General features: G+C 40.6%; 1 protein-coding gene across 3 annotated transcripts in view; it reads right to left on the minus strand.

The window, feature by feature from the left end:
- ENPP6 (ectonucleotide pyrophosphatase/phosphodiesterase 6) overlaps window positions 1-19,309 on the minus strand; it is a 182,614-nt gene that overhangs the window by 14,788 nt on the left and 148,517 nt on the right. For all 3 annotated transcript variants that reach the window (XM_072625433.1, XM_072625432.1, XM_072625434.1), the window contains one exon: window positions 3,043-3,166. In XM_072625433.1, coding sequence (XP_072481534.1) covers window positions 3,043-3,166 — 124 coding nt within the window. The remainder of the gene's footprint in view (window positions 1-3,042; window positions 3,167-19,309) is intronic.

A 19,309-nucleotide genomic window follows, 5' to 3' on the forward strand; every position in this document is an offset into this window, starting at 1 on the left:
CTAAAGTGAGGGGGTTGACTCAGAAAATCTCTAAGGCTCCAACAGTTCTAATTACTTCTGGAGCCAACTCTTGTCTCTGCAACCAATTTGGCTTGAGAGTTGGACTGAGAGTGAGAAAGTTCTTGTTGTTTAGTTTTTTTAGTTGTGTCTGACTCTGTGACCCCATTTGGGATTTTCTTGGTAAGGATAATGGAGTAGTTTGCCGTTTCTTTCTCCAGCTCATTTTACAGATGAGGAAACTGAGGCAGCCATGATTAAATGACTTGCCCAGGATCACATAGCTAGGAAGTATCTGAGGCTGAATTTGAACTCATATCTTCCTAACTCCAGGTCCAGTGCGCTACCCACTGAGTCACCTACCTGCCTCCATCACTGGTAGTAGCAATGCATAATTAATCCTTTTTGAGGCCACACTGGCCTCATGATATACTGAATTAGGGCTAAGAGAGTTAGAATATTGAAAAAGAGGGGTATTATGATACATGAGGCAACTAGGTGGTGCAGTGGATAGAACTCTGGGACAGGAAGACCCAAGTTCAAATGTGTCCTCAAACACTAGCTGTGTGACCCTAGCCAAGTCACTTAACCCTGTTTGCTTTAGTTTCCTCATCTGCAAAATGATCTGGAAAAGGAAATGGCAAACCACTCTAGTATTTTTGCCAAGAAAACCCTAAATGGTGTCACAAAGTGTCAGACCTGACTAAAAAGTCCATGTATTATAAGACCCAGTGCCATGCCAGGAAACTGAATCCCTTCCTTTTGAATTGTCTTAGGAAGATTCTGAAGATCACCTGGCAGGATAAGATACCAGACGCTGAAGTCCTTACTCAAACTGACAAGCATTCACACTCTCAGAGTTCAACTCTGATGGTCTGGCCACATTGATTGAATGCAAAACATATTGCTTCCCTAAATGACTGTTTTGTGGAGAACTCACACAGGGCAAGTGTTCACATGGCGGTCAGAAAAAATGATACGACACTCTCAAGGTCTCTCTGAAGAACTTTGGAATTGATTGTGTGACATGGGAGACACTGGCACAGGACTGATCAACAGGACGTGACCACATCAGAGAGGGTGCTGTGCTCCTTGAGCAAAGCAGAATTGAAACAGCTCAAAGGAAATGTAGGATACACATATTTAGAGTATCCACTCCAAATGTTCACACAGACTATTTGTACCCGACTTGTGGTAGAGCATTCTGAGTCCATATCAGTCTGATCAGTCAGTCAGACACACTGAAACTTGACTGTAGTATGGCGATGCCATTTTGGTTCTTTTGGAGAACGGACATCAACTGGTTGGTAGGACATCAGCCATGATAAGACCCCTCCCTAATTAACTTTCATCAGGCCTTTAGTTTGAGTGTTACTGGAAAGCATGGCAACTTGAGAAATTTTTTAAGGCTGAGCGACAGCAGCTAGCATAATGTTTGGAAGAGAGGCATGAGAGCAAGTTTAGGATGTCTATGGTTATTGAATGTCAAGGAGTCAGGAAGGAAAGAAGAGCACCCGGTAATGGGACCAGCTTTCCTGCAGATGGGAAAGGTAATCACTGCTGAACATTTTGTTTGTATGGGGAGAGAGGGAAGGGGTTCAGATACAGTCTGTGTGAACGAACATCTGTTAGACCTTGCAAAATCTGGTTTAATAAAATCAATTCAATCCAACAAACTTTTTTAAAAAGTATCTACTACAAAGTTGGAAAACATCACAATTGCTTCTCTTAAGGAGTTTAGAATCTAATGGGGGAGGGGGAAGGGAATATAACAGCATAAACAAATAAATAAGGATACAAGGTAAGATTGTGCTAAGGGCAAAGCAGAGATCCAAGCAAAGTGTGAGGAATGAGACAGGGGTCGTGTTGCTTTTAACTGTAAAGAGCTGGCTTTTTAACCTGAGGAAGTTAGTAGCTGAGACAAACCTTGATGGAAAAGAGGGATCTCAGTAGGCAGATATAGAGAAGCAATACATTCCAGTTATGGAGTCCATCCTGAGCGAAGACCCAGAGGTGGCAGATGGACAGGGCAAGATTGGGGAATGGTGAGTAGTCTAGTTTTGCTGGAAGATACTGAAGCGAATGAAACCAAGTATCATCTCCCATCTAAAAGCTAATCTGGAGTTGGCTTTGCTCTAGAGCTATAGTGAGTCATGAAATTCTGACTTGTCTGAGTTCTAGATTAAGTAGTCATTTGGAGGTGTCTTGTGAGACTAGGGAGATCAACTAATCATTTGAATTAGCTTCTAGAGCAGAGGATTCTTAACCTAGAGTCCGGGAATTTTTTTTCTCTTAAGAAAAGACATTTTTGATCATTGTATTTCAACAGAATTGGTTTCTTTTGTAATCTTATGTATTTTATTACAAGGGCCCACAGGCTTCCTCAGACCAGCAGTCCATGACACAAACAGGTCAGGGTGGTAATAGAGTGCTGGACATGGAAAAAGGATACTTCTTGACCTCTGAGATCACTTCTAACTCTAAACCCAGACTCCTACTCTTAATGTGACTGAAGCAGTCTGGTTGGATCCCAGGGTCACTGGAAAAATCTGCTCAAGAGTTGACCCAGGCTTCTAGTTGGCACAAACTAGCTTGGCCCCACCAGAGTGCTCAGCATTGGAAATATCAGTGGGAGAGGTTCCACTCTTAGCCCTCCTGGAGTGACTGTGGCAGGTTTGAAGCACACAACTATCAGCAGCCGTGGCTGATAAGCCTTCCCAGGCATCAGATAGCTGTGAAATAACATTTTGATGAATTAAGTGTAAAACGAATCACGGACATGTGGAATACATTTTCCCCCCACTGCATTCAGGATTCAGAATTTACGAGGAAAAGTATTTGGCCACACTTGCCAAACCCAAGAAGCATTTGAAAAAATCCAGCACAAGATGTTGGAGACCTGCTGGGTTTACTCAGGCTCCCTCATAAATAGTGGTCAGAGAGAAATTCCTCCACCCGTCTGAGGCGAGCTGACCCAGGCCATTGTGTGAGGAAGCCTCTGCCAGGATAGCTGGCTAAGAAACCTGTACTCTTCCATTAGCTTACCGGGTCCGTAGGCCAGGAAGATGCCCCTCATGTCCATGAGCTCATTATCATAGCCGTGCCATCCGTGTTGCCAGCCTTCCCGCTTCCCTGTGCTGTTCATCCAGAAAGGGAGCGTTTCTTTTTTCTAAGGATCAAGCAAAGGAAACAGACACATGTGTGTTCAGTGACGCTAATTAGAACTGGAGAGTCTCAGAATGGGCAAGGGCTTCAGAGGTCAACTAAGTCAACTTACCCCTAGAGGCAAAGAGGGGTTTTTGTGTATTCTTAGAATAGTTACCAGGAGCTAGGCAGTAGAATGAGTAAGAGGACTGGATATGGAGGTTAGCAAGAGCAGTGTTCAAATTCTGCTTTAGATACTTGATATCTGTGTGAGTTTGGGCAAGTCACTTAACTTGCCTCAGTTTTCCTATCTGTGAAATGGGGTAAATAATAACACCTAACTCACAGGATTGTTGAGAAGATCAACTAGGATAATATTCATAAAACACTTTTCAAACCCTAAAGCTTAATATAAATACTAGGTATTATTATTAGTCAATCAGCAAGCATTTATTAAGTGATTCCTATGTGCTAAGTTCTAGAAGCACAAAGAAAGGCAAAACCACAGTTGGCTGAGCTGAAAGAGCTGTATTGTAATGGGAGAGACAGAGTTGCAAACAGCTGTGTGCATGCAAGTTATGCAGATACATACACACTTATACATACATACACACACACACACACACATATATATATATATATATATATGTACACATAGAGAGGCCTGGAGTTGGGAAGACTCATCTTCCTGAGTTCAAATCCGCCTTCAGACACTAGCTGGGTGACCCTGGGCATGTCACTTAAGCCCATTTTGCCTCAGTTTTCTCATCTGTAAAATAAGCTAGAGAAGGAAATTGCAAACCCCTCCAGTATCTCTGTCAAGAAAACCCCCAAAGGGGCCACAGAGAGATAGACAAAATTGAAAACAGCATATATGTATGTATGTATATACACATACAATATACATACCTACACACACATGTAAATACTTATACATATACTATAGGTGGAAAAGGTTTTATTGTTATAAGTGGTACAGTAGATAGAGTACAGATCCTGGAGTCAGAAAGACCTGAGTTCAAATTTGGCCTCAGACACCAGTTGTGTGACCCTGGGCAAGTCGCCTAATCCTGTTTGTTTCAGTTTCCTGATCTGTCAAATGTTCTGGAGAAGGAAATGGCAGACCACTCCAGTTCTATGGGCTCATGAAGAGTAAAATTCCACTGCAAAACAACTGAACAACCATTCCAAGTTACCTCTAGGATCAAATACTGACTCCCAAGTCTGGCATCTAAAACTCTTCATAGGCTCCAAGGAATCTGTCTAGCCTGAGGCTGCTGCATCACTCTCCTTCATGAACACTTGGATCCAGTCTAATCAGTCTTCTTGCTGTTTCTCACATATGACATTTGTCTCCTGTCTATGTGTCTTTGCTCAGGACGTTTCTTGCCCTCCCTCACACGGAATGCACTCCCCCTTCACCTCTTAGAGTCCTGAGTTTCTTCAGTTCAAATACCACTTCTCTCCTACCTGAGTGTTTCCTGATTCTCCCCAGCTGCTGGTGGCCCTCCCACCTCATTACTTTGCATTTATGCTGTATATATATTTTGGACATATTTATATGGGTGCATATTTATATAGGTCCTTCCTTTATAGATTACAAGCACTTTATGGGCAGGGAACTTTTTTTTTTTTTTTTTTTTTTTTTTTTTTTTTAGTTTTGACTTTAAATTCCCCAGTCCAGGGACATTTCACAGAGTTTGGGCAAATAGTATTATAGTATTTGTCATTTTTTGGTTGTGCCTGACTCTTTGTGACACCATTTGGGGTTTCCTTGGCAAAGATATTGGAGTGGTTTACCATTTCCTTCTCCAGCTCATTTTACAGATAAGGAAATTGAGGCAAATGGAGTTAAGTGACTTGCCCAGGATCACATAGCTAGTTAAGTGTCTGAGGCCAGATTTGAACTCAGGAAGAGAAATCTTCCTGACTCCAGACCTGGCACTCTATCCACCTAGGTTCCTCCATGTACTAGGTAATTAATAAATACTTGTTTACTTGATTAACTGATTTCGACTATTAGTGAGACAGATTTTGTTTGGATGTTTGAAGTGATAGGGAGCTCACCACCTTACCAGGCAACCTGTTCCATTTGTTGTATGTGGCTTTAAGACCTGCTCACTATTCTGCTTGCCCTCCTCTAATGACCAGTAGTTACAGATGCTTAATTACTAGTAAAACAAAAGCAATTTTAAGAAATTTTTGAACACGCTAAGAAGATCAAAACAAACTTGGTGCATTTCCAGCACACTCTGTTGTATATAGTTTCAATTTCACCAATGCAGGAAACCAAAGTGATTAATCTTGGTGGGGGACCATTTCTTGGTCTTCTCTGATATCTAACGCCCAATGCTTCCATCAGCACCCTTCTCTGGTTGGAGATATGATGGCAAAAATTAAACAGCCTTTGCCCTCAAAGAGTTTATATTCTATTAGGAAGACAATGTGGGGGGGGGGGGAGGGACAGAGAGAGAGACAGAAAAACAGAGACAGGGAACGGAAAGAAGGAGGAAGGAGAGAGAGGAGGGGAGGGAGAGAGGGAAAGAGGGGAAAAGGAGAGAGGGAGGGAGACAGAGAGGCAGGGAGACAGAGGAAGGGAGAGAGGGAAGGAAGAAGAGAAAAACAGAGAGACAAACAGAGAGAAAGGGGGAGAGGGAGGAAAGGAAAGAGTGGGAGAGACAGAGAAGCACAGGGAGAGAAAAGGGGAGGAAGGAAGGGAAAGAGAGAGGGAGAGAGAAGGAAAGATATATATATATATTTTCAGATGGATAATATTTTCACTTTGGAGTGGAGGGTATTACCAACTGAGAGGATCAGCAAAGGCTCCTTCTAGAAGGTGGCACTTAGGGCAAGTTGAAAACAAGAGACACTAAGGGGCAGAGTAGAGGATGGAGGCCAGGTATCTTGGATGTTGACCCTGTATGAGACTGAGAAAAATGGTTATTAATAACCAATAATTCGGGGAGATCCAGAGTTCTCCCTTCTAAAGTCCTCAGTCCCTTGAAGGACATTAATGCTAATAAGATTGGAGTAGAATCCCACCCTGCTCAGGCAGTCATTCTGCTCAGGTTTGGGGGAGATATTCATTCTTCGAATAGAGGGTCCAATGCTGGGAGATAAAACTTTCTAAATCCAAGGGTGACATGATATCCCTCTCAGCCCCTCATTTTAATATAGCTCACCTACACCGTGCTAATAAATCACAGTTAATTTCCACTCCTGTTTCAAAAGAACATATAAACCCTGAGCCCACCACCATCATGGTCTTTGATCTAAGAGAGATGGGAAAATGGCTATGCTTTTATTAATAAGGTGTTGGCTTTATTAATAAAATTATTAAATTACCCAGAAAATATGCTCTCAAAATTATCTTAATTGTCACAAGACACTACAGAGGATCATTCTCTGAGGCTCAGTTTTCTCATCTACAAAATGAGGGAGTTGGACTCAACAATTTCTGGGGTCCCTTCTAACTCCAAATTTACAATACCAAGTTCCTCCAAATGGTAAAATAGCATCTTCTTGAGGATCTGAACTGTGGGTAAACCTAAATGAGAGACACCCAAGAATAAGCCCCAAGGTGCCTCTCCAGCCATACTGTCCTCTCCTCCATTGCTATTCCAACCCTCAGTTCAACCCTATTATTTTGCACTATATGCTTTGCCTCCTACCAAGTCTACTCTAAGCCAGTCTGTACATATCCCGATCCCCATTCTACTCTCTAGCAGATAGCTTGATAGCTAATCCAGCAAAAATGCCTCAACCATCTACCTGCTCTCATCCTAGTCATCAGAGAGGGAATCATCCCCTTACTTCATAGATCACAAACAATGTTTTCTTCCATTCCCAAATCCCCCAGTTTCCTAGTGTTGCCATTGTACTGACTCCAGTGCCAAGACCAATCATTCCTTATCAATAGCAGGCATGCCAAGGCAGGCTACCATTATACCAGCTATTAAATGAGCAGGTCAGTGGAAACTTCCAGCCACCAGCAGGCTCTAGGGAGCTAGGCAACTTGCCAATATTACCTTGGTGTTATCCTCTGCACCTGCCCCCCCATCCTCAAACACACTCCCAATAATCCCCAGCTGCCACCAGCTGTTGGGTGAAACCTGCTCATCACTTGGGGCAGTGTGGTGAGGACTGCAAGGGTGGGGTTCCAACTCCTTGTCTAGCTGCCATGTTGCATTGCATGCTCATCCACTCACACCCTGTAAATCTCTCCCTTGAATTAATGCTTTTTCAAACCTCTCTGTTTCACTGGATTTCTGTTTCCTGCATTTCCATCAGCCCTTCCTCCAGTCTCCAGCCATCATTAATAACTGCCCTGGTTGATTCTGTATTATTACTTGGCCACATTTCTTTCTTGTTGTCATTTCCCCCTTCTCCCTATCTGTCTTCAGTGATGATCACACCACCTCCTGATTTAGCTTCATCAGCTAATTTAATGAATGTGTTGCTTTTTCACTTCCAATGCTTACACAGCTATAATTGTTGCAATCCTAATTGCGGCATTAGTATTATTAACAGCAATAGTAATTATTATTTCTGAGCATGGAAGTAATGTAATAGATTAAAAGGGTTAGTTCCAAGGAGGCAGTCTGGGGAAGTGGAAAGACCACTGGTTGGGAATCAAAGGTGTGGGTCTTTAAATCAAAGAAGATTGGAGATGGAATGATCTTGTGAAATTCAAAGGGTTGAGGAACTAGCTGAGTTTGCTACAGCTACAGCTACAGCTACTGTAGCCCTGGGAAGCAACCTTCATGACTGTCCAACTATGAATCAACCCTGTGGCAAAGATCTCATTTCCTGAAAGCAAAGGAGCAAACTCATCCATTGGCTATGCTACACCCATCAGTGAATTTGATAGTAGAAAAAAATGCTTCTAGCTAAGTTTGAGCCCATTATTGTTAGGGACCAAAATGTAGAGGGGAGAGTGAGTTGCAATTTAGAAGGCTATTTTTTTAATAGACTTTAAAAAAAAAACAAAAAAAACTTGAGTTCTTCCTTTTTAGTAAATATCTGTTAAGCTAATTGGTAAAATTTGTTTAATCAATGAAGAGGAAATATAAGCTTGTGCTATGTAATGATATCAGGGGAGCACACTACAATGGGGTCTTGAGCTGATGAAATTAGAAGAATCACTATAACCAGTTGGGGATACCTGTGGGATGCTATAGCAGCAAGCACCCTGACACATCCAGGATGGTCTGCTAGCTTTTCTAAAAGGAAAGCAACTTTTGAGAGGTCAACAATCTTCTTTAATCACATGTACCAATGGAGAAAATACAAGTAGACCAACAGATGGGGCTTCCAACTGTCTGACCATAGGCAATACATACATCACACATACATCAATACATACAATCACAGACAGATTACATACGTACATAGTTACCAGAGAGAGAAGTACCAACATCTGGATTTTCAAAGCCCAGGGCCCCTTAATGGCTACTCACAGTTGCATCTGGCACTTGAGCCTTCTTCCAAAGAGTAAATCCCCAAAGCAAAATACTAATCTCAGAATAAATAGAGAGCCAGAAGTCATCACAACTCTCATGCTTCAGTGCCTAATTAACAAAAGGTGTGAAAGCCTTCAAGCAAGCAAACCTCCCCATAAGCAAACTTTCCCTTTAAATTTCTCCCTCCAAGGGGTTCCACAAGATGCCTATGAATGAGTAGCAAAACTCTTTGCCTTCCTACAAAACAAGGCTCCCCTAATTAAGTAACACTCATTAACATTACAGACCCTGAGGGGGAAATGTAGCCATCCCCTGATCTCCTGATTTGTCAGGATAAGTAGGACTATAAAGGAACACACACACACACACACACACACACACACACATATACACACACATACACACAGAACAGTACCTGCCTTCAAAGAGCATATTTTACAGATAAGAGAGACAACACACAAATAAATAGGTTTATACAAGACACAGAGTAGAAGGAAGATAATCTTAGAAGGGAGTGTTCCAGAGGCCACTAGGGACACAGTGGATAGAGCAGTGGCCCTGGAGTCAAAAGAACTTGACCTAATTGGATCAGACCTAATTACTTCAGCAGCTGAGCAGAGAATACATTGGGGTTGGGAGAGAGTAGAGGGGAGAACAATTAGACAGCTAATTCAATAGTTCACCTCCAATAGAGTGACTGAAGTGGCAAGAAGGAGACATATACTGGACAGACTATGGAGACAGAGATGACAAAATCTGGCAACTGATTGGATAGGTAAGGTGGGCAAGAAAGAGAAGTTTAAGATGACACCTAAGGTGAGGGCTTGGGTGACTAGGAAGGATAGCAGTGCCCATAAAGAAACATTAAATCATAGAGGATTGGGAGACCTTAAGAATTAGGACTGGAAAAGACTATAGCCATCATCCAGAGATCCTAATCCCCATTATAGAGAGGAATAAACAGAGATCCAAAGAATGGAACTGCCTTGCTAAGGTCACATATATAGTAATTAACAGAGCAAGAGTTTGAACCCAGGACCTCGGATTGTAAATGTAGTTCTCTTTACGCTACAGCAAGAAATGTGAAATATCCGATCAAAGCAGTCGAGTCATTTGGGTATTTAGAAATGAATTCACCTCTGCCAGTACCTCTTTTCTTCTCTCCTCATTTTTCCTTTCTGTATTTCCTTCCAGAACAATTATTTTTGCTCCTGTAAAATTCATTAATTTGAAACTATTCCTGCCCTAGAGTCTAATTGGTTCGAGAAATTTGAATCATTTTCTAGAATATTCATCTATAGAGGAGGTTCCTAACTTGTTGGTGAGTAGCTACTAGTGTACCCGTAAGTCTTAAATTTAGACCATTCCAGAGCATAATTCTCTCCCTGCTCCTAGGAAGAGGGTTACATCATTGACTAGGGCCTATGTATACTGTAGTGGCACCAGGGAGAAGTACTTGCCTTCTCTAAGGTAGGTATGACAATGGAAGAGGGGTCAGAGTTAAGTTTGCCTAGAGGAACCCAGTTCTGGCTACAGACTCCCAAGGCATTTATACTTTGTGTACTTCTGCAACTTGGAAAGAGGGTCTTCCAGATTTGACTCAGATAACTTTGTAAATCAGAAATATCTAATACACAACCTACATGACCTGGTGCAGCCTGAAGCAGATTAAAATTTAGTTGGGAAATATTTAACAAAATAAATGAAAATACAATAGAACATAGATAATGTTAATATAAGGTTTTTTAAAGTCAATATGCAGTAGCAGGGATACTTATATACTTTTAGTGGCCCCTGTTTCTATTTGAGTTTGATACCATTTCTTCCAAGGAGTCCATTTTAGTACAATGATGTGAGAGAGATTTCCCCATGGTGAAGGGTCAGGAGGCCTACAAATAAGATGTAAAGGGAATGAGGGAGGAAGAAGTCGACATTGTCGTTGTCTGCCCTTAGTTCTAGAAAAGGATCAATGACCTCAGGAGGGTGATGTTTTGACTTGTAAGTGAAATGTATTTGAGAGAGGCAGGTCTGTGAAAAGTCATCAGCCTCACTCTCTCCTCCAGTCATAAGACCAGTGTCAAGACATAGGTCAAGATGATTGAAGATGGCACCGATGCAGTAGAAGACCTTAGCCCTTTTAAAACTAAGGTCTTTTCCTCAGTTTGTCCGAGGCAATACCCATTCAGTAGGTAAAGGCTAGGTAAGAATTGAGGCAAAAGATGGCCTAGTTTGCTTTTACAAGAGAATCAGTGCGAGAGGGGAAGATCCTCAGAGTTTTTGGCTAGGACAGAAACAATTGTTATTTATATTCACTCTGAGCCATCATAACTCAAACAATGAGCAAGTGAGACTTGGGCTGGGACCTATTATTGGCCAATGGGTGAAAGAGATCTTCATTAAGAAAGCAGTTAAGGTAGTCCTCATTAGTGGAGGAGTTCTGTGTATGAGGAGGAATGTAGGTGTGTAAGCTGGCAAAAGTGTAAAGGGAAAATGAGAAATACCATTAGTGACTCTGTGTGTGTGTGTGTGTGGGGTCTCATGAATGAAGTAATAGGTTAATTTCTATCATTAGGGAGAGTCTCTCTTACTATGAGAATAATGGGGATAAATGTTGATGTGCATGTGGATATTAATGTTGTTTTCTTGAGACCTTGAAGAGGACCATGATATCAGGAAGGTGATGACAAGACTTGCAAGTGAATTGGACTTAAATGAGAGAGGGCTGTGCAAAGTCACCAACCTCACTCTCTCCTCCAGAGTCATCTGGGTCTAGCAGCAAGAAAGCTAGATCAGGTATACATACAGAAAAGACAGCAGGAAGCAAGGTATATTGGAAAGAGAAATAGGTCTGGAATCAGAGGAATTGAGTTCAGATTTTGCCTCTGACCTCTATGATCTGTGAGTCCTTGGAAAAGTCACTTAGCTCTTCTAGGCTTCAGTTTCTTTATTTGTACAATGAGATGGTATTTGAGGTTTCTTCTAGTTCTAGATGTATGATCCTATACCTATTTATGGGGACCAAATTAGAGGGAAAACTAATAATTCATTTCCTAACATATTCCTCCTCCTCTCTTACCCAATGAGCCTTCCTTGTAAGAAAGATTAAAAAAGAAAAACAGTTTATAGTGAACTTTCCTATGAGAGATTATTATATTGGTGGATTATATGAAGGGCAGCTTTATGGCACACTGTACAGAGCACCAAGGCATGGAATCAGTAAGATATCTCTCTGAGATCAATCTGTCCTTAGACACTTATTAGCTGTGTGAACTTGGGCAAGTGACTTTATCTTGTTTGTCTCAGTTTCCTCATCTGTCAGATGAGCTAGAAAAGGAAATGGCAAACCATTTCAGTATCTTTGCTAAGAAAACCCCAAATGGGGTCAAAGAGAGTTGGACATGACTGAAACAACTGAATAACAACCAGATAATATGATGGGAAAGGTAACTTGTAAACCATTCCCTTTGACTTTTTTCTACCCCTCTTCCCCTTTCTTTCAGCTACTTTGTGGACATGCTGTGGCTTAGCATTAGACATAGGAGGAAGCAGATGGAGAATGCAGACTTATAGCCAGAAATAAGACTTCAAGTGGGAGAAGTGGTCATGCAGCGTGGAATAATCAATGGACACGCTGGGTGCTTCTGCATTCTCTGTGCAATCATTGGATCCTAAATATAAAGCTTGAAGTTAACTTTCAAAAAGAGACCTTAGAATTCTCTAATCCAACCTCTTCATTACTACAGATAAGGAAACTGAAACACAAAGAAAAGTGATTTGCCCAAGGTCACATGAGTGAGTAGTAAACAGTAAAGATGTGATTGGAGCCTGTATCCTCCTATTCCAATTCTTATGCATTTTCCTATATCTATGGATCAAGCAATCAGTCAATGAGGATCTTTTGAGTAGCTACTATACCATAGGTCCTGGCAATATAAAAACAAAAATGAAGTCATCCTTTGCTCAAGGAGCTCATTCTATGGAGGAGACAACATGTATAGTGTTGCCTCTGTTAAGAGATCTAGAACAAGGGTTCTTGGCCTGGAGTCTGTGAACATTTTTTTTTTTAATATATCTTGAAAATTACATTATAATGTAGTTGGTTTACTTTGTAATCATGTGTATTTTATTTCATGCATTTAAAATTATTCTGAGAAGGGATCCATGACACAAAAAAAAGGTTAAGACCACCTGGATGATGGAGGAAGACTTCTGACCTGTTAGGTGGGGACAAGGGGCCCAGGTTGGGTGGGCAGCACCAACAAACCTCATAAAGGGAGTTTCTACAATGAAGACAGCCCAGAACAAAGTGAGGGGATGGGGATGAGGGTAGGGGCACACCTTCACCCAAAGGCTCTCTCTTGCTCTTTCTTCCCCTTCCCCCAGGATCTGTGGAATCGGCCAGCTCTCCAGGCATTTACTCACTCCTGACTGCTGCATTTTTGGAATCTATTAGCACTTGTTTTTCTCACCCTTAACATTCCTTTGATGTTCCTCTCTGCATAAATCAGCAGATGGCTGCTATAGCAGGAGAGGGAGAGAGAGAGAGAGAGAGAGAGAGAGAGAGAGAGAGAGAGAGAGAGAGAGAGAGAAAGAGAGAGAGACAGAGACAGAGAGAGACAGAGAGAGGTAAAGGGAGGGGGAGAGAGACTCCTATGGAGGGAGCAACTGCTGGCGTGACTCACATTTTACCCTCAGCAGGAAACTTAGGTTTCAGATTTCCTGGGATTGCTGGGTAGCATTGACATGTGCAGCATATGAATCTTCTCTGGCACGGAACATGGAGAGGATATTGAAATTGTCCCCCTTAAGAAGGTACCATTATGGAAATGTATTCATATACTTAGGTCTCCTTCCAGAAAGAACCAAGATGTTAAGTCTGCCTAGAACATCAAACCTCCTCTTCTCCATTTGTCTGAGTACTACCTTCTCTTCATAGGTAAGATATCCCCCATGAAGCCTTGTCCATTTTCAAGGATTTGAATGGTAGTAGAGCAGAAGAGGTCCCAAAAGGCAGAAGTAGGAACAAACAGGAAGTAACAGAAAGGCAGATTTAGCCTTGACATTAGGAAAATTTTTTCTAGAAACTATAACTGTTCAAGAGAGAAATGGGCTGACTTGATAGGGAGTGAACTCACCATCACTGGTAGTATTGATACAAAGACTGATTGACCATTTGCTGGTATGTTATAGAGGAATTTTTTTTTTCAATTGTGCATTTAATAGAAGCATCTGAGGTTCCTTCCATTTTTCGAGATTCTGATTTTGAGATTCCCTCCTTCAAACTCCTTTAGCTTGGTTATAATGGTTATTTGGAGCTTGACCTGTGCTATTTTGGCTTGACTTTTATCTTTCTATGGTTGTACCTTCCTTCCTTGAAATTATTATTTCTGTATGGATGCCTTGCAATTCTACATAACCAATGTCAATTCCCCTATTTCCAATTGTTTGGAAGAAATGAGATCATAAATTTAGACCTGGGAGGGTTCTCTGAAGAAATATGGATCAATTCTCTCATTTTATAGATAAGAAATTGAGGTCAAAGTTCAAATGACTTGTCTAAGATCAAACATGTGTAACCCCAGGCTGGTATAGGCATGTCTAGTTCTACCTTAGAGCCTGTTGCTTCACTGGGTAGGGGCAGTCTCCTTAATTGGATGCCTGCATCTTTTAAAATGGTGAAACCAAATCAGTCTCTCCACTATCTTTTCAACTGTACTATTTTTTTTTTATTTAACTTTTAACATTTATTTTCACAAAGTTTTGGGTTACAAATTTTCTCCCCTTTTATCCCCTCCCCCCCCAAACCCAAGCATTCTAATTGCCCCTGTGACCAATCTGCTCTCTCTTCTATCCTCCCTCTCTGCCCTTGTCTCCGTCTTCTCTTTTGTCCTGTAGGGCCAGATAGCTTTCAACTGTACTATTTTTAAAAAATAATTCCTATCTTCTGAATCCATGGAAACTGTGAACTGAACTGGTAAGAGGAGGGGCACTTGCTTTTCCCTCTGCTTTTCTCTTTTTTACCCCAGCTTTGAGAAGTGGGTCTGGGAACATTAGTTTCTGTTCTATCATATCTGTCCTCAGTTCCAAATAGTTAATCCTTCCACATTGCAACTTTCCCCATTGCTACTTTGATAGATCGCATGTCGGCATAAGAAATTAGATGGGAATTTTTTGGGAGTTTTTTGGAAGCTATAGATGAGAAGCAAAGGCCAGCAGATGACATAGAAAAAGTTTAGAAACTCAGAAGTACGTGTGTGTGTGTGTGTGTGTGTGTGTGTGTGTGTGTGTGTATAGTATTGTGTAATATCAACATTTTATCTTTAATAATATCTTTTAATTCAGACTTCTTCTCTGGTATGGAGGACCAAAAAATATTACAGATTTTCCAGATTGCTGTTGGGCTGCGCCATAACCCCCACATTGTGAAAGGAGTAACTGTACTGGGAATGATCTACAAAGGACTGGGAGTTTGAGTCCTGGTGACCCTGGAGCCAAGACTGTAGGCAGGGTAGTACAGTGGGCCAGGCCAACATGGAAAGCCTAAGAAGCCAGAATACCTGGTCTCAAGCCTGAGGGGACCTAGGACTGTGCTCTTTGAGCCAAATTGTGAACCTAATCCTCTTTGGTTCCCCCAAGATGGAGGTGATGCAGGAGGCAAGTAGGATTATGCCTCCCACATGTTGAAGAAAGTATGTTAGGATATATGCAATTATACATTGAATATTCCTTTTGTAAAAGTTCCTATATTACACCTATAATAGGTACCTGAGCCAAGAGTGGGACCCAAGTCTTCTGAATCCAAGCATAGGTTGTTTTTTTTTCCATGGAACCATTTTGATTTTTGTCATGTTTTTGAAGGCAACCCACCAACTCACAGCACTGAATAGTTACCTAAGGTTCTCCATTTTGCAATCACTGCTGAAACACATCTGTCTGGCTTGGACCTTAGTTACCCAAAAGAAAAACAGTGAATAGAAAACCATCATCAAATCCAGCAATACATGAGTTCAAGTTTTATCTCTGAATATACTGGCTGTGTGGCTCTGGGTAAGTACAGTCCCTCGAGCCAATTTTCAAAGACTAAAGGTAGCAGAGAAGATGAAATTGATACTGGTAAAGGGGAGTTAACTCCCCTAGGAGTTTCCTAAACCAATAAAATCACATGCCTAGTCTTCATCCCTTTCTCTATCCTAGGAAGACACTTGGGAAGACAATTGGAACTCAAGGACCAACATCCGTTAAAGATTGAAAAAGCAGACAAAGTCTATGAATAAGTTGATAAGATCCTTCAAATTAAGTCAACATATGCCTGAAATTCAGATTTCAGAGTCAAGATGGACAGAGGAGAGGACAGTTTTTAGAGAAATGAAAAGGACCAAAGGCTTGTAGATTAATTCCTTAGGAGCCTCACAGTTGTATTATGATAAATTTCCAAGAAGGTTGAAAGGCACTAAACACTATGATTATAGACAACATCACAAAAACAGAATCCAATTACAGTTCAATAGGTGGAGAGTGAATGGTTCATGACATGGGGATAATTTCAGAATCATCTGTATCCAGTTAGATCAATGACTAGTTTCAGCAATGGACTAAATCAACAGCAGGTTGGAAAAAGGGATGAAGATGTGAGGAAAACTCACCAGTACTCAAATAGATCTAACATCTCATCTATTCCAAAGGTTCCTCCAATGGTGTAGATTGCAAATCATCGATGCTTGCCCATCCTGGTCCACTTCTGTGAGTATTCTCCCAAAAGTTTGCCACAGAGAGTCCATCTAACACCCTAAAGACCCTCCTCATACTCTCAACATTGCAGGGTACTAGTGAGGAAATTAGGCTGTCTCCCAGCTCACCCTATATTCCTATTATATAATTCATGAATTCCTGCTCTTTCAGAATTCCTTATTCTTCATTTGTTGTGGCCTATGCACGCTAGCCACATGCCTCTCCATTGCCTAGTGTATATCTTTTTTAGCTATTTGAATGCAGTTGCACTCCACAACTTGCTGCCATGCAACAGCAGTAAAATGTTAATATGGAAAAGATAGGTCTATATTTTCATGGTAAATTTGGGATTAGTAAAAACAGGTTTGCAATTTCCTAACATTAATCTATATTTTTCTCTTCCTACCCAGTTCTGGTCCTAGCTTATTGTCCATCTGTGCTGACTATCCCAGATATTAGTACTTTTGGACAAGCTCTACAGGGTCCATTCAGATACATAATGAAATCTGAACAGTAGACATTATATGGTCTTTCCAATGTGGATGAGCAGGTCAAACTTGGTTGAGTGATTACAAATCTTTTCTATTGGAATCTACAATGTTTTCGAACTTGATAGTATCAACACAATATCATCTATCAGGAGGTACTTACCATTCACAGGGTTTCTATTTTGTGGCAAATATCTTTGCTGGCCATACAGGTCTCTGTTTTATTATGCCTTATCTGATTTTCATTAGTCAGAGAGTATCTTCCAAGGAATCTTGGATGAGTTTGACATATGGATGGAAGGAAGACACTGCGATGTCTGTTAAGTAGTGTTTTGTTCTACCAAATTAAATGTTCTTTTTTATTATAAAACAATCATAAAGAAAAAATGACATCTTATGTCCTGTGTATCTTTCAGTTAGCTGTTAAATGGTAAAGATGTGGTCCATTGCTGAATATTCCTGGTAGAGGCCTGCTGGTTCCTCACTGATATTCTCATGAAACATGCCCTATTGAGGTATCGATGACTCATAAAGATAGATGAGAAGGTATACCTATAGGTCGGTAGTCACTGATTTTCCTTTCCTTGGTCACCTTTTTGTGGTATTGCTTTCAGTCATGCCCAACTCTTCATGACACCATTTAGGGTTTTCTTGACAAAGATGCTAAAGTGGTTTGCCATTTCCTTCTCCAGCTCATTTTACACATGAGGAAACTGAGGCAAAATGACTTACTCAGGATCACACAGCTAGTAAGTATGTGAGGTTGTATTTGAACTTAATTCTTCCTGACTCCAGGCCTATCACTCTATCTGTTTGACCACCTAGTTGTCCCTTTTGTGGTATTAATAAGATGCAAAATGTATTTTCATGCCTTTGGTATCTTTCTCTCCTTCAGATCCCTTGTAGTTTAGTCAGTTTCTCAATGACCTCATAATTGTATTGCTTCCAGCTCAGATCTCCTCTATACATACTTGGTACAATCCAGCTACTTCTCTCATCTTTGTTGCCATTTCAACCTCCTACGAAGCTAATCTGGGACTGTGATGCTTGTGTCCAAGTGTGATGGTTCTGCCCTCCTAGATGGAGAAAACAGTTTATTAAAATGGCTTTTCCAATCTCCATTTCCCTTCTGTTTGCAGTCTGCCTTTCATTCTTAACCTTCAATGCCTTTGGGATGACTTTGCTTGGGTGGGTATCTTGCCAAGTTTTCTTGAAATTGACTTTACTCTCCGCTGCTTCTCTTGGCTTTATGGGACAATACTGTTCATAATATCATCCTTCTTCATGAGATTTTATAAATGAGTTTACATTCTATTGTGCTGTTGCCTTTGGCAGCCTCCTATGTATATCTGAGAAGTAAGCTAAACGTTTGCTAAGAAACTTTCAGGGCTCTTTTAGTATCCTTGTTGTGGCAATTAATTTACATTGGAGGAAGTCACTACATACAATTATAACAGTTTCAACCTAACCTCATTTAAATATACTGTTAACTCTGAAGAAAAGGAAATGGAGAAAAGCTAAGACACTGTTTTTTATTATCAACATTTCTTAGACAAATTTAACTGATGTAAAATAGCTACAACAAGGAAGACTATAAAAGGACCCTATAAATTCCTCAGCCAGCTAGCACTTGGTCTCCTGGACAAGTAGAGGCAAAAAGAGCCAGCGAGCTAGACCTAACCAAATATAACACAAATATAAAGGCACTTGAGGACTGAGTTTTCAAGGTATGACAAAGAAAATATATTCCCCACAGGTAACTGAGAAGATCATAGATGATAGTATTAGTAGGAGAATGGAATTGATAGGACATTTAGCAACTACTAATCCACATATCTTTCTCATTTGTGCAAAATGGTCTAAGTACAAATTGAAGGCATCCTTGATGAAATTTTGAGGAGGGAACAGGTGAGAGTTCACAAGTGATTTTCTTTAGAAGGCCACATCTTTTTGGTCACAGAACTGACTGAGCAGAAAAATATGAGGTTGAGCTATACTGATCATTTATTAAATACATACACTCCCTCCCACCAAACAGAGTTGACTGCAGAAAAAAATGTTGACTTAAAGTTCTCCTCAAAGTGTTTCCCATGCATTTATCATCCAATATTCTTCAATAGATACAAACATAGAAATAACTTTTTTTAAAAAAAATTCTCTAATTATTTATATCAAGTGAGGTATAAAACAGAACGAAGCATCCTTGATAGAGCTGCTTGTCCATTGTCATGAAGAATATCACACCCAGAGTCCAGATGAAATAAGGATTCCTTATAGATCATGAGGTTTTCCCTGTGTTCCTGTTTGTGAATGACTCTTTGCTGATTGTATCAAGTTGTGAAATACTATAGGATAAGAGATCTTAACCAGAGGCCTATGAACTTTTTGAAAAAAAACCAAACTATTTTTGACAACTATATTTCCGTATCACTGGTTTTCTTTGTAATCCTATGTATTTTATTTTCCGTATGTAAAAGTATTATTCTTAGA

Source organism: Notamacropus eugenii, chromosome 7 (genome assembly GCF_028372415.1).
Source record: "Notamacropus eugenii isolate mMacEug1 chromosome 7, mMacEug1.pri_v2, whole genome shotgun sequence".
NCBI classification, from domain to species: domain Eukaryota; kingdom Metazoa; phylum Chordata; class Mammalia; order Diprotodontia; family Macropodidae; genus Notamacropus; species Notamacropus eugenii.